The sequence below is a fragment of the Protomyctophum bolini genome, assembly GCF_963924005.1.
Source record: "Protomyctophum bolini genome assembly, chromosome: 20".
In the NCBI taxonomy this organism is placed as follows: Eukaryota; Metazoa; Chordata; class Actinopteri; order Myctophiformes; family Myctophidae; genus Protomyctophum; species Protomyctophum bolini.
This window is the reverse complement of record NC_137881.1, coordinates 25,090,422-25,105,264: the sequence shown is the minus strand read 5'-3', so window position 1 is coordinate 25,105,264 and position 14,843 is coordinate 25,090,422. Positions and strand designations below refer to the sequence as shown.

Sequence of the window (14,843 nt, the reverse complement as noted above, 5' to 3'; positions counted from 1 at the left end):
AATAGATCGGGGTATCTTAACTCCACTTTTTAAACTCGAACATTAACAGGTGATATGCACACTGCATTGTCAATAACTGCAAATAAGCGTAATGGTGAATATTCTTTAACCTCATTATAGTAAAAAGCCTATTTTGTTCTGCGAAAAATAAAAGCATACTAGTTGAATTCAGGGGGAGGAGGACCAAATATACGAAGATCAGTTGAAAACAATGAAAAGTGGTGAAGTGGTCCTTTAAGGTACTGACCTGTATCACTTGTTCCACGGTCCACCACGCGTATCTTTGTCGTTTTAGTTTCGTTTCCAGTGCAGTGATACTTAAACTCTTCAGCACACAGCACAGAGCTGAGGTCAGTCAATCATTCTGAAGAGGAGAGCAGCGCACACACATACACTCTGCTCCCTCTCGCACACACACACACACACACACACACACACACAAAGTGCAGGCTGCAGCCATAGGAAGACACCACGAATCAATTGGATCAATAACAATAATAATAATCAATCATAACGATCTGGCACGATGAAGACGGGATTCGTATTGTTCTGTGTCGTATGCGCTGCGGTGTCAGGTAAGAAGTTATGCAACTGTCTTTTCTACTGAACTGTTTTCACAGGGTTCTTTTCTCCTTCCCACTTCACTTGTGACTTATAAATGCTGTTTGTGGACAAAATGTTCCATTTTCGGTGCTTTTCTAATTCTGCACGCGTGCATGTTTCTGTGGGTGTTTCTTTAGAACACAATGGAAACAAAGTAACAGACTGTCACGATTTGGTTGTGTTTGACTTTGACCGGACGGTTTTTTCGTGGTGTTTCTGTGTGTGGTTGTGCGTGCGCGCGCGTAACCTATAGCTGCAGCCTACATATCTGTGTAATGAATAATTATAGTCCAATAATAACAACAACAATAAGATCAACCCTACAAGTAACATCTAATTATCCTAAAAGTATTATTCCCATTAAACACGTGTGTGGGAATGGGGGAAATGCCTATGATGATATGCGAGTTGTTTAGGGGATACCTGGTGGTAACGTTTAATGAAACAAACAGTTTTCAACGGTTATTTTATAACATTATTTTACAGTGTTTGTAACTTCCTCATGTTGGACGATTGGATCACACGACGCTCGTCCATCATGGCGGAACTTCAAACTATATTTGTACACTTTAATTGCTCCATTTACAGCCCTTACATCTACATAAAAGCTCATATTTAAAATTGTGTGTGTATTTAAAAAGTGCTCGATCACTCCAGAGCCACGGATGTTACAAATGCTCCCGTATCTTCCATGTTGTTCAATAAAAAGCATTTGAATCAGATCATCTGGGGCCATTTTAACATTAGAGTTATATTGTAATCGGAGTGCAATACAACTATCAACCGATAGGGTCGAGTGGTTGAAACTTAAAGCACAATGAGAAAAGACTGAGAAAATGGCCACGGATCTGATTAAAATGCTTTTTGTTGAACAATACGGAAGCTACTGGTACTTATACCCACCCGACGAGGATTGTAACATCCGTGGCCCTGGGGTGAGAACTTTATATTTGAAATATGAACGTAGATGTACGTAACGGGCTGTAGAGCAAATGATTATGATGGTTCAGGGTTTATCGATGACATGAGTTTCCGCAATCTGCAGCTCCATGGTCACATGCTTCCATGGTCACAAGTGTGGCAACCGCAAAAAGGCTCACTCCGCAAGTTTTCACATGCAGTGGAAAACATTTGGTTTAATTTGTTATACACGCTCAGAGTTACAGACCTATAAGGGTCCATTTGGTTCCATTTGTACACTCAGAGTTACAGACGCGTAAGGGTCCATTTGGTTCCATTTAGGCCTACAAAATAAATGGAATCCTCCTAACTATCAATCATTTACCTGGGGGACCCCATGGGAACGCCCTCATGGCGCTGACAGTACCCGAACCCTGTGTTGAGAATCACTGATAAATAAATACATATACATATCTCTAAACTTTACAGTCGAGTTGGTTTACATATTATTGTTTGATTGAAAATGTTATTAACAGTTTGTAGAATGGGTCCTACAGTTCAACAAAAGTACAGGTCAATACAAAATCTGCTAAAAGGATAAAACCAGATTAAGACTTCAGGGTCCTCCATTTTCAATTCATCAGAACATTTAAAGACCTACAGACATTTCTATATGCAAAACTAGGGATTCACATTTATCAACGGTTTTCGGTAGCGTGTTCCACATTTTAATGGCATAGGTTGACATTAAGGAAGTATTTTGACAGGTAGGCCTACATGGGTTTGTTTTTGATCGTGGACTGCCGCTTTCCCACTGTGTTCATGTTTGTGTAAAAGGAGTCTCATGTTTAATATTAACCACTAGGCTACTGTCTGTGACCATAACATGCATCATCATAAACGGCTGTACTTTGACCCTCCTGTCAGCTATTCAAACATTAAAGCCATGGTTGAGAACGCTGTCATGTTGGCGATTCATTGTAACACAAATAATTGCAATTAACGACCTAATTGTGTGGACATATGAACACAAATTTATTTTTTGTTTGGTTTTTAGGCTTCATAACAAATTTCGCTGGGCAGATATGACAAATAACTTAATGTACAAATAGATTTCTGACATATTTACTCAGAATCCTACTTTAAAATATACTTTATTAAAAAATTGCTGAAATAGCTCATCTACAAACACGTGTCGCAAGCCTGTAGATCTGCTGTTTGGAAAATGTTTGAGCATGGAAATGATTATGACGACTACGCAAAAACATTTGCGATTATCTCAAATAATTGCAATTAGGCGATCTCAGTTGTTGTGGCACAAAGCAGACTCATTTTTGCTGGACACTGCCACAGAGCAAAAGACCAGGTTATTGTGGATATTCTTCTGTAGAGACTAACCTGTCCATCAAGAGGAACAAGACCACTCACATTTCCAGATGTTCTGAGTAGGGACACAGGACTCACTGTGAATGAACTTGCCAGTGAAGCAGCTTGTGTCGCAGATCTCAATGAGCAACAGAGTGGAAGCAGCTTGTGTCGCAGATCAATGAGTAGATTGTAGATTGATTATTCTTCTCACAACAATTGGAACAGAGTCGAACTAAATGCCTCAACTCCTACAATTCCAAGTGTTTGTCACGGTGATGGGAGGGGGGGTCCCCAGTTCACGTGTGATTATTTGGGGGGTCGCGACCTGAAAAAGTTGAGAAAGCTGCTATTCAGACAAAAGGCCATGGTTGATATTACTTCCCTTGATGTGGGAATACTGTTATTGATACCGTCCCGATCGGACATAGATTTTGACCTGATTTGTTGCTGTCGCCGTCGGGCAGAAACCCAGCGGTCATCAATACGTCTGTACAGGGACAAATGTGTCTGTGGCAAAGACTTGGTCTTTTTTTTATGATGTTCTTATTTTGATCAAGATACCCAATTAGCCCTTCGCTAAATCCCACCCCAAAAAGCGATTGTCCAATGCCAATCCAAATAGTTTAGCAACTGTTGCTATGCAGGTCAAGCTTTCGCCAATAGCTGTCAATGTTCATTATTTTGCATGGCTGTGTTGTTGAACATATACACGGCTTAACGTTGGGAAAGTTACACACCTGACCCACCCAGGTGATGGCAATATACTAATCACCGTAGTCTTACCGTGCATTACATGAAAACTCCTGTTGAAAGTTGATTTCTCCCTCTGTCATTTTCTAGTTTATTTATAATGTCATGCACATTTGTCCAGTGCATTGTCTACTGCAGGCCTGGTTGACTAGATTTAGAAGACATTTTGATGCTCTTCCTACTGAAATGATCAATTATGTTTATGGAGAAATCCTTCTATGGGGGAGAAGGACAGCTTGCCCTGTCTCCTCGCTGCTAATGGACCTATTGGACAAGGACGGGCTGAGGAGGGACTTAGCGAAGGGCTAATTATTGGATGTCAAGTCTCCAGGTTTTCTTCAGAACATGTATGACACTTATTTACAACAAAACTATGGCATATTACAGGTCCAACTGGTACTAGTGGTTCTCAAATGTTTTATTTGCAAGGACCCCAAATTGCCAGTGCCACCACATCGTAACAGACCGGACCTTCTCTCTGGTGTGTGTGTGTGTGTGTGTGTGTGTAGTTCTGTCATCCGCTGAAGAGGGGAGTCCTGAATACCAACCGGCGGCTACCGTAGGTCCTGCGGCAGAATTTACCCCCGTGACCACTGCAGCCACAACCACTGCAGCCACAACCACCGCAGCCACAACCACCGCAGCCACAACCACTGCAGCCACAACCACCGCAGCCACAACCACTGCAGCCACAACCACTGCAGCCACAACCACTGCAGCCACAACCACCGCAGCCACAACCACTGCAGCCACAACCACTGCAGCCACAACAACCGCAGCCACAACGACTGCAGCCCCAACCACTGCAGCAACAACAACTGCAGCCCCGACCACTGCAGCAACAACAACAACAACTGCAGCCCCGACCACTGCGGCTACGACCACCGCACCACCCAAGCCTACAACGCCGACTCCCGGGCCCACCACGCCCACGACGGCTGCCCCCCCGACCACCCCCGGGCCCACGCAACCCACCAACCTGACGGCAGGGAACTACAACGTCACGGATGCGGCGGGCGCCACCTGCCTCCTGTGTCAGATGGCCGTGCAGATCCGTCGGCAGACGGACGCCAAGGTAACGTGCGGTTTCCAGTGGGTCTTCTACGTCGAACCGAAGCGGAGCGCATTGGAATGGAAAACTTACAATTTACAATTTTAAGCCAAGACCAACACATGGTAATACATCAAATAGTCATCAAGGATTATAAGTAAACCAATAACCTATCATCAGTCTAACAGTAGAATACATCCTACTATAAATGCACCACGTCTCTGTGTGCGTGTGTGCGTGTGTGTGTGTGTGTGTGTGTGTACGGTTGTAATGCACATAACTTGCACGTACAGGTTTAGTAAATATAGAAATAGCATCTAGGGTCCTAAGTAAACCAAGGACCTATCATCAGTCTAACAGTAGAATATCTGTACAATTAAACTATAAACACTATAGGATGCCAAATCAACAATGACTTGGCATCTGTTTACATAACATGACAGATTTAACCTTTTATCTGCACGGTCGTCGAGGCTAGGGCAAGTGGAGTCTGAAGAGGTGAGAGGTGAGGCCCAAATTAAAAAGTAACCATGTTCGGACAATATCAGTCACCAGAAGCAGAGACGTGTGTTTTCAATGAGTCTAACATTCATTAGAAGGACAATATCAGTCACCAGAAGCAGAGACATGTTTTCAATGAGTCTAACATGGGTGTGGGGTCTGATAAAATGTAATATTGTATATAAATATTGTATATACTGTCTGAATAGAACCCAGAAGTGTTTAAGTGAAATAGCACTTTAAGGTATTCTACGCAACCTGATAGTGGTTGACCTGACGTGCTATCAACATGACCCACCCAGTTGGACAACAACAGTGCGTCGACTTTATCAGAGCAATTAGCAATAATGTGAATGACACCTGACTGTTTATCATGTGACTGTCTGATGATATCCTATCAGGGGAGAGTCAGTTACTTGTCCCAGATTAACAGGTCAAGTTTGAGATTGGAATAAGCGTACTAAAGAAAACACTATTTATTGTCGTCAACAACTTCTGACAAGGTTCCAGCAAAAAAGGTTGTCTTCAGTTATTCAACTTGACATGGGTCACACAGACCCATGTTTATGTCAATAAACAACATGCTATCTAAATAACATTATGTACATTATGAAACTATAGGATGGCAGTTAAACAATGAACCTAGCAACTAGAAAATCATAGGACATAGGACAGTCTATGTCAGTGGTTCCCAAAGTGGGGTCCGGGGACCCCCAGGGGTACCTGAGGGAGTTCCAGGGGGGACCCATCTATTTTGTTCATGTTCATAAAGTGCTAAAGTGTTTAAAGCAGTGGTTCCCAAACCTTTTCATGTCAAGGACCCCCAAATTGACACTACCTAGCCTGTGGACCCCCATTTGAAAAGATATGCCAGGGACCCCCATAAGAGAAGACGTACACATTTAGACGTCTACATTTAGACGTCTACATTTAGACGTCTGTATACATTTAGACGTCTACATTTAGACGTCTACATTTAAAATTGCGGCCTGTGCCCAGCACCATGCCAAAGCTTTTTCCTGCAGGAAACACTGCTTGTGGTTGTAAATATATTGTTATCCGTGTTGCGAGGATGAGGGGGTACCTGGAAAAATATCTACCCCAAAAGGGGTACCTGGTCCAAAAAAGTTTGGGAACACCTGGTCTATGTGATCCTATAGTTTACTGAGACACGAGTCACACGACACAGTCTCTCTGCATTCTATGATCCTATAGTTTACTGAGACACTACACAGTCTCTCTGCATTCTATGATCCTATAGTTTACTGAGACACTACACAGTCTCTCTGCATTCTATGATCCTATAGTTTACTGAGACACTACACAGTCTCTCTGCATTCTATGATCCTATAGTTTACTGAGACACTACACAGTCTCTCTGCATTCTATGATCCTATAGTTTACTGAGACACTACACTGTCTCTCTGCATTCTATGCATGCGTTTACCTTGCTTATTCACTCTGGATAAGAACGTCTGATTGTAAATTGCATGTGACACATCTAACAACTTCCTCCCTCTGTTTGTTCCACAGACCAGCTTTCCGTTTACGGTCGTACCCGGGGACACCAAGGCGAGCGGCGGCTGCACAGCGGACCAAGCCACGCTCACCCTGTCCTTCAAGCAGGGAGACATCACATTCACCTTCAAGAGGGTAACTCATCTATTATACCACGTCATTATACCACGTCGTTTTTGGGTGAACGACTAAACGTTCCCCCCCAGAATAGCATTGGTGGGGTTTAAAGTGGTTAAACTCCAACTATAAAAGCTATTTTCAGTTTGGAAATGGAAACAAATATTCTCTCCAGTTTTCCTCTCGACATACTACTATATCTTTAAGGGTTAATATGACATACGGTTCTATAAAGTAACAATGTAATTCAGGGGTGCCGTGGATGATAACGTTATTATGTGTATTATTATTATACAAACAAGCAGGTGTGTGTTGAGGAAGTTGGAGATGGGTCAGCGGCTTAAAAATAACACCTATTCTCACCTTTACCTTACAATAACATGCTCTACAACATTTTCAGAGTGCCTGCACAAATTACAGGGGCACACGCACGCACGCACACACACACACACACACACACACACACACACACACACACACACACACACACACACACACACACACACACACACACACACACACACACACACACACACACACACACACACACACACACACACACACACACACACACACACACACACACACACACACACACACACACACACACACACACACACCTACACCTGGAGTTGGTCTTACCAGTGACTCTGTAGAAGAAAACATCACAACATGAGTAAACAAATACTAAACACATTCTAAGTTGACTTAAGGTAAAATGATGGCTTGCATGACAAACACACATGCACTCACACACACATCCGTTGTAGATTTACAGTGTGTTGCTCATAGTGGAAGTCAGGCTGTGAGAGGTGGTTGGAGTAAAGGGAAGTTGGAGATCCTCTGATTATTGTGACTGTGGGGGAACTTTGTGTGTGTGTGTGTGTGTGCATGCGTGCTTGCGTGCATGCTTGTGTGCGTATATATGAAGACAGCAATCTGCTGTGCTTTGTAGAATACACAAACAAGGCGATGACAACGCACAAACACACACGCGCGCACACATACACGCGCGCACACATACACGCACGCACACATACACGCACGCACACCTAACTGCTCTTTGGGAGCAGTTAGGTGGGGTCCAGCGTATTGCTCAAGGGCACTTCGACACTAACCCAAGGGGAGCTCGGAGCTGGTAATCGAACCAGGAAGTCCTGCCGTGAACTTTCGGTATCCTCCAACAAGCAGTCTGTGTGTGAAACCACGAAACATGCACTGATCACTGAGTCAGCACAGCTGGGTGCAGAAGCTCACATCACAAGGGCTGTCGGTCGTGTGACTAACGTGACGCTCTCCCCGCGTCATAGTGTTGATTTTGGCAGCAAATTTAGATTTTAGTTTAGTCATATTGTTTAGTATAGACAAAATATAAGATTTTAGTCGACTAAATGCACAGTTGATTTAGTCAACAAAAGGATTTGGATTTGGATTTTGGAGGGCCTTGATGCCGTCGTAATGGCTGATTTTATACATGCTGAAAATAGCCGATCATTTGACGATCATTACTGATTTAACCTCCGTGGGATAATAAAGGTATCTATCTATCAATGTGTCATGAATGCTATATATTCAAATATTATGAAATGTAAACAGCACAGAGGTACAGTCAGACAGTAATGTTTCCATTGTAGTCCTATATGCATTTCCTCAAAATACTGTAGCATAAATAATCAACACAATAATACACAATGTGTCATGTCTGTTCTTCTTGTCTCCCCAGAGTAAAGCTGATAATGACGTCTTTGTGGACTCAGTAGCGTTCAACCTGTCCTACCCTCTCGGCGACGGTGAGTGACTGACGCTCCGAACCTGTGGGTCACGACCCTCAGAGGGGTCCCCAGAGGACCATTAAAAGTATCAATACTGCAATGTATAAATACAATATATAATATCAAAAAGTCCAAATGGCATCAAAATGTACAAAAAATACCAAAAGAAGAAAGTACTCATCATGCAGAATGTCTCAATTCACAAGTTCATGAATGGAACATATTTTGAAAATAGGGACGCTTTGTGATCGCCAACCGGTATTTTCAAATGGCCGAAATGTATATAGAGCGTGGTTAATGTAGTGGTTAATCTATTTATGTTTTGTAACACTAACCAAAATGAACAAAGTAAGTAGTAACTTAAGGATTTCAAATAATCGTAGTGGAGTAAAAGTACAACATTTGCCTCTGAAATGTAGTGGAGTAGAAGTAAAAGTACTGAAAATGTGACGCATTCAAGTAAAGTACAAATATCTCACAATTTGCCCCAGGGGAACGACCTACAGTCTACATGTTGGTGCAATGCAGCCGGGCCGGTTTGACTGCTATACAGGAGTGTTGAAAGAAGAGCTCGGATTTTCTTACTTACAGCAAGGTTTCCCTCCACATTGTTTTGGGTCACACGAGTCAAGACTAAATAATCGTTTTTATTATTCCATTTAGAATGTATTTCTTTAATTATTATTTCAAAAGATTGCACGACTTTCAGAAGAATGCAGAATTCCATACATTACAAAAAATGTTTGGGTTAGGGAAAGAAATTCCATTATAAAGAAAGTCTATGAACTAGTGAGAATAGCAGATATAGAAGCTCACAACATGTCACTTCGTGGATGCGCTGTGAGCTTGTAGATCGGCTATTTTCACTAGCTTTGGGTACCAGGCAGACACCAAAAGTCCCCTTTGAGTCTCGAACTAAGAACGTTTGTGAACCAGTGGGTTAAAGGAAGCACTTCAGCCGTTTTCAACCGATCTGTCTTTATAGAATTGGTCCTTACTAATAATGCTCAATCATGCAACAGTTTAATAGTTCCGAGGAAGCAATCTGATAAGATTGAAATAGCTCTCTACCCGTGCAAATGAGCATAATGGAACGCCTAATCAAAACAGCTGTGCTGGGCAGTCCCACAGACGATTTGGTTGAGTGACTACTTAAGCTAGGCGTTTGCATGGGACATTTTCGGTGGCTACATCTGTCAATAAAGAATTGTGATTTATCATCGAATATCTTATGTTTCAATTTATTTTTAATAATTATGTTTGGAAAAGAACCTCCTCCAGCGCCTCTCAAAAAAATCTAAAAGGAATTATTAAAAATAAATGAAAACAGTAAATGAAAAACCACTGCCCTCTCACGTCTTAGGACAATATCAGTCAACAGAATAAATCTATCATAAAGCATGAGTTCAAGTCCGTTGCTCTCCCCTTGTCCCCCATATATGGGGAATAGGTTGGTGGAGGGTGTGTAGAGCCCAGGATCACATTAGATGATTGACACAGGGGTGAAAAATGGGTTACAAAATCGTGGGATAAAAAATATATTAAAAAAATTATAAATCTATCATGGTTAAAATGGAGTTTTAAGTTATAATGGGTTTGTATAGGAAGGGGGCGGGGCAGTAAAATGAATCAAATCAAATATCTAAATACTTAATCTTATTAACAACTTAAAATGTTCACATAAGCCTGAGTAGAATAGCAACGATAGGTCTGCTATTTTTGGGTTAAATCACTCCTGATGTGCCGTTTATATGTTGTTTTCACAGCTAGTGCCTTCTCCCAGTCCATCAACTCTGTTGAACTGTTCAACGCTGCCATCGGTCACTCGTACTCCTGTAAGACGGACTCGGTTAGCATGGGCAACGCGCTGTTCCTGGACTTCACTCAAACACACATGCAGGCGTTCAACCTGACCCAGGCCAAGGAGTTTGGTAAACGTAAGTCTGGACTCACGCGCTCACACGCACACGCATGCACGCACACCCCATCATCATTACAACACCAAGTGGCAGCAGAAAATCTATGACCCCGTTTCACCTGCACATTGTTGCCAGGTCTATGAAAACAAGCCCAAAAGATGCAACTAGCGAGCAAAAAAACACCTATAACTATAAGCCACTTTACAGGAAACATAAGCCCAAAGTCACTTATAACGAGCAGACATGGCAACACTGTGTGTAGTTAGGATACCAGCATTCTTATCTGTCAGCCCCATTTCAGGAACTAGTTATGCTGACTCATTTCCACACATTCCTGCTACTTCTTTCAAAGCAATAGATAAACAGATTTGCTCCACCTTGAAGCCTTGAGTCTGTGTGCCTGGTTGGTCACGTAGCACTTGGCCTAGCCTTGACAGTCTTATACAAAATGTTAAAATGTCATATAGATAGCATGCTATTTAGACAAACGCTAGGTTCATTTGTTTACCCGGCATCCTATAGTTTACTATGAATACTCTCTGCATTCATGACTTTCATCGACTTGGCCTGAAAGTTTGTACGGAACAAAAATCCCATCCATAGATTTGGTCACGCAAATGACATCATTAAAAGTCCATAGACATGGCCACACACACATGACGTCACGGGTGGAACACACAAAGCCAGACGTTGGGAGTGGCTAGCGCCTCAAAAAAATCAATAATCTGTACATTGAAACTACAAACGATAGGATGCCAGGTCAACACATGAACATGGCATCTGTTACAGATTCCATTTTAACCTTTGATCGATTTTTTTTTAAGAACGACGAGGGCACCAGGAAATAATTCCCCATTACTTTTCCCCATAGATATTTCAAAAAGTATATATTTAAAGACCTTAAAGGCCTCGAACAAAGTCAACATCCAAGTTGACAAATCATGACAACACATATTTTTGGGCCGAAGACATAATTAGAAGAAAAACAAAGTAAGTGTTGTACCCTGCCCTTTTATCGTCTTTCTAATTATGTGTTCCGCCCAATTTTTTTTGTTTATCGTCATGATTTTTCAACTTGGCTTTGTCCGAGGCTTTAAAGGTCTTTAAATAAATACGTTTTGAAAAGTCTATGGCTGAAGGTCAGTAGACCGAAAGCTTGCTAAATAAATACATTGATTGTGCGCAGATCTGAGTGTGCGGAGCGTCCCTTTATTTTTCTCATGTTCCCTTTGTGGCTCCAGCACCTCACTTAAGTTTTTCAGCGGATGAGTTCTTTTTACACAAAAGTCTATGGTGAAAATGAATGGGGAATTCTTTCCTGGTGCCCTTGTCGTTCTGAAAGGGCGCCCCCCTTTCAGGACTGCGACGCTCTATAACTTCCACCAGGAACAGGTGGTGAAAACTAGCACTTGTGCTAACACACTGTAAGCAACGCATCTACAAATTGTACTACTACTACTACTACATATCAAATTAATTAATTCAATTAAATTTCACAGACATTCACGTGAATACATCACCTTCCCTATCCATCCTTCCGCTTCGATGTCTCCAAACCCTTTTGACTGATACCTGTCCATTTAAAGTTTTAAACTCTAGACAGGCCTTCCCCAAAGTTATTAATGCAGCCACGCCAGGCAGTCGGCAAAAACTACAGTTCTCAACAGGCCCGGCCCTACCTGGGCTCTGATCAAACCCTGTACACTAAAGACACGCTCCATATATGGCCAGTACAGAATTCATTCCATTATGTTGATCTGACCCCCCCCCCCCCCCCATGCCCAGCAGTCTGCTGTCACCCAGGCCTCGCGAGGTCGCTTCTCACCCTCAGGTGTCTTACTGGTTATAATAAATATATTTAATATGTATTTTTCAGCTGACATGTGCAAGGCAGACGGACCAGACTACCGCGTGGCCATCGCGGTGGGCGTCACCCTGCTAGTCCTCATCATCATCGTGGTCGTCGTCTACCTGATCGGACGAAGGCAGAGGACCAGTGGATACCAGACCCTCTGAGTGGGCCCCCGGGGGCCCTATGTTTACCCCCCTCTCACACACACACACACACACACACACACTCAGGTCACACTGCCATGAGTCACGCGCGCTTTTTTAAAAACTTTAAATATATATTTTTAAATGTAGGAAAAGAAAATGGGATTTTAACTCGTGACCAATAATAAAAATTGGTCCGTGACCCGCAAATGGGTCCCGGCCCACTGTTTGGGAAGCCCTAGGGCTACTGGTTCTCAAACTGTGTCAGGATCCCCAGAGGGTGTCCCCCAATGATTCGCTTAACCCACAAGGCCGAGTCTACAAATTCCTTCTAAATCCTTCTAAAACAGCTTTCTGAAAAAACGTATATATATATATATAAATCTGGTTGCTGTCGAGCAGAAACCTTTATCTCCATTAAAGGTTTTGTGTTTTAATATAATTCGTGAATAAACGTCCTACTTGATCACACTACAGTCACACAAAAGCATCGAAACTGGCGCGAAAGCGTTTCCACCAGACACTCCGAAAGATAGACAAATGGCTAAAATCATCGTTGTGGCCTGAAAAGTTTGAGAACCATCCATCTAGGCTGCGTTAATGTATCCACATCACATCCATACTGTGATATGAGACTATAGACAACTAGACATGGTCTAAGAGTTTGGATACTGTAAGGTTGTGTGACTAAGTGTTTTCCTGGTTGTAACCACTTACGCCTTATTTTATACTTCACACATCATGTGAACTTAGAGATCAGGCTAGTATGGACAATCTTTGGGGGCGTTGGGGGGGGCGATCTTATCCTCGCAAAACCGATGTATTTGGTCCAAAATATCACAATATTTGGTGCCAAACTGCACTTCCACGCTGTCTGTTTTTACTTGTTCCTCTTGCTTTACCGTTTAATGTTTACAATCAATGTCACTTAAATTACTTTGGACACCTTTGGCACAAAACAAAAATATGAAAGGGAATTAATTAGGGAGTTTATTTTTTATACATGATTTTGAATGTTATAATCTGTCTGTTGTGTAGTGGGGTGTTCCCGTGGTGGAACCCCCAAAAAACAAACTAAAGGGACAGTATTTGAGAGATACTGATATACTGAGATACTGAGTCCCGATACTGTATCGGCTCTTATTTGTCATATCGGGTCATATCGGTGGCAAGTAAATAAAATGTTGGGGCATTGTGGACTGGCTTTCAAGTTGCCCAAACTGCAAGTGCACATTTGAGTGAGGAGTCTGCTATAAACACAACACGAGATATATAGCTATAGATAGCTATAAACACAACACAAGATCACAACACTGGTAACACAGAAATTGTGGTATCGGGAACGAATCGGGACATCCCTAGTATTTGATGATTATTTAATGTTCCCAATGTGTCACATCTCCACGGTCGTTTTCATTTATGCTTGAATTTTTTTCACAAATGGAATGCTCAAAATAGGGACGCCAAGTGGTTAATACGGCACAATGATCTTATGATCTGATTTTAAATATAATTTCTCATTTTATAAATGCATGTAATATTATTATTTCCCTCACTGTTGGCGGCCTCTGGTGGGCTGCGGATCCCACTATGAAAATCCTCGGTATGACTTTACAGTCTACAGGAAAACATGATAGAATATCCATCTTCATTAGGACAGAACTTGTTTTTTTTATACTTGGCATTAAACCACTTGAACCCCAGCATTCTTATTCTGGGGAGAACATTTGACAAAAATAGCAGATCTAGAGATAGAGTGTAGGCCTGCTCTTTTTGGTGAAGAGATTTTGTGTACTGTAGATTTAAAAGGAAGTCTACATGGTCTCTAAGAAGTGGTTAAACTAAAGTAATGAGCATTCTGAGGCACCCGTGGACTTACCCTAGGGTGGCGCGACGGCACCCACTTTGAAAAACCCACAATTTCCCCTGACATTGGATCCTGAACATTATTATTATTATGGGATGTTAAATGGAAGACATGTAGGTTGAATAATTGTAAACGTGCTAAAAATTGTTATTTTGTCTCTCGTGTGTTTGAAAAGGGAATACGTGATCACTCGATATGTTTTGAATGATTTTATATTTTCAGTTCTGCAGTAGTACGGTATGCATATTCTGGCATTTGTTTGCATTGTTAAATTGATAGATAAAATTGATCGACTTAAATGTACAGTTCTGTCACCATTTTATTAAGTGTTTTCTGCTAATAAAGAGTTTATTAGGAGATGTCTGGCTATGTCAATATGAACTGGAATGTTTAACCGTTTACAACATATATTTCTATTAATCGATAAATACATTGATATTTCTATTTGCCGGAAAAAACCAACAACATCAACACTATTATAG

The 14,843-nt window shown here is 41.8% G+C and overlaps 1 protein-coding gene across 2 annotated transcripts; it reads left to right on the top strand.

Annotated features, from left to right (window-relative positions):
* The first annotated feature begins 240 nt into the window (after positions 1–240).
* On the top strand, positions 241–14,720 carry LOC308335792 (lysosome-associated membrane glycoprotein 1-like). Of its 2 annotated transcripts, XM_080792994.1 has the most exons (7): positions 241–575; positions 4,131–4,458; positions 4,495–4,696; positions 6,707–6,826; positions 8,532–8,598; positions 10,347–10,517; positions 12,376–14,720. In XM_080792994.1, the coding sequence occupies exons 1-7, from the start codon at positions 527–529 to the stop codon at positions 12,513–12,515; spliced, it is 1,077 nt and encodes a 358-aa protein (XP_080649120.1). In that variant the 5' UTR covers positions 241–526; the 3' UTR covers positions 12,516–14,720. The 2 variants fall into 2 exon arrangements, with proteins under 2 accessions (XP_080649120.1, XP_080649119.1); XM_080792993.1 differs by having other exon boundaries at positions 4,131–4,696.
* The last annotated feature ends 123 nt before the right edge of the window (positions 14,721–14,843 follow it).

Excerpts from the sequence above, each read along its gene's own strand:
- LOC308335792 (XM_080792993.1), top strand. The coding sequence starts at position 527 with ATGAAGACGGGATTCGTATTGTTCTGTGTCGTATGCGCTGCGGTGTCA. Across the intron at positions 8,599-10,346 it reads GTCCTACCCTCTCGGCGACG|CTAGTGCCTTCTCCCAGTCC; the intron begins GTGAGTGACTGA and ends TTGTTTTCACAG. Across the intron at positions 10,518-12,375 it reads GGCCAAGGAGTTTGGTAAAC|CTGACATGTGCAAGGCAGAC; the intron begins GTAAGTCTGGAC and ends TGTATTTTTCAG.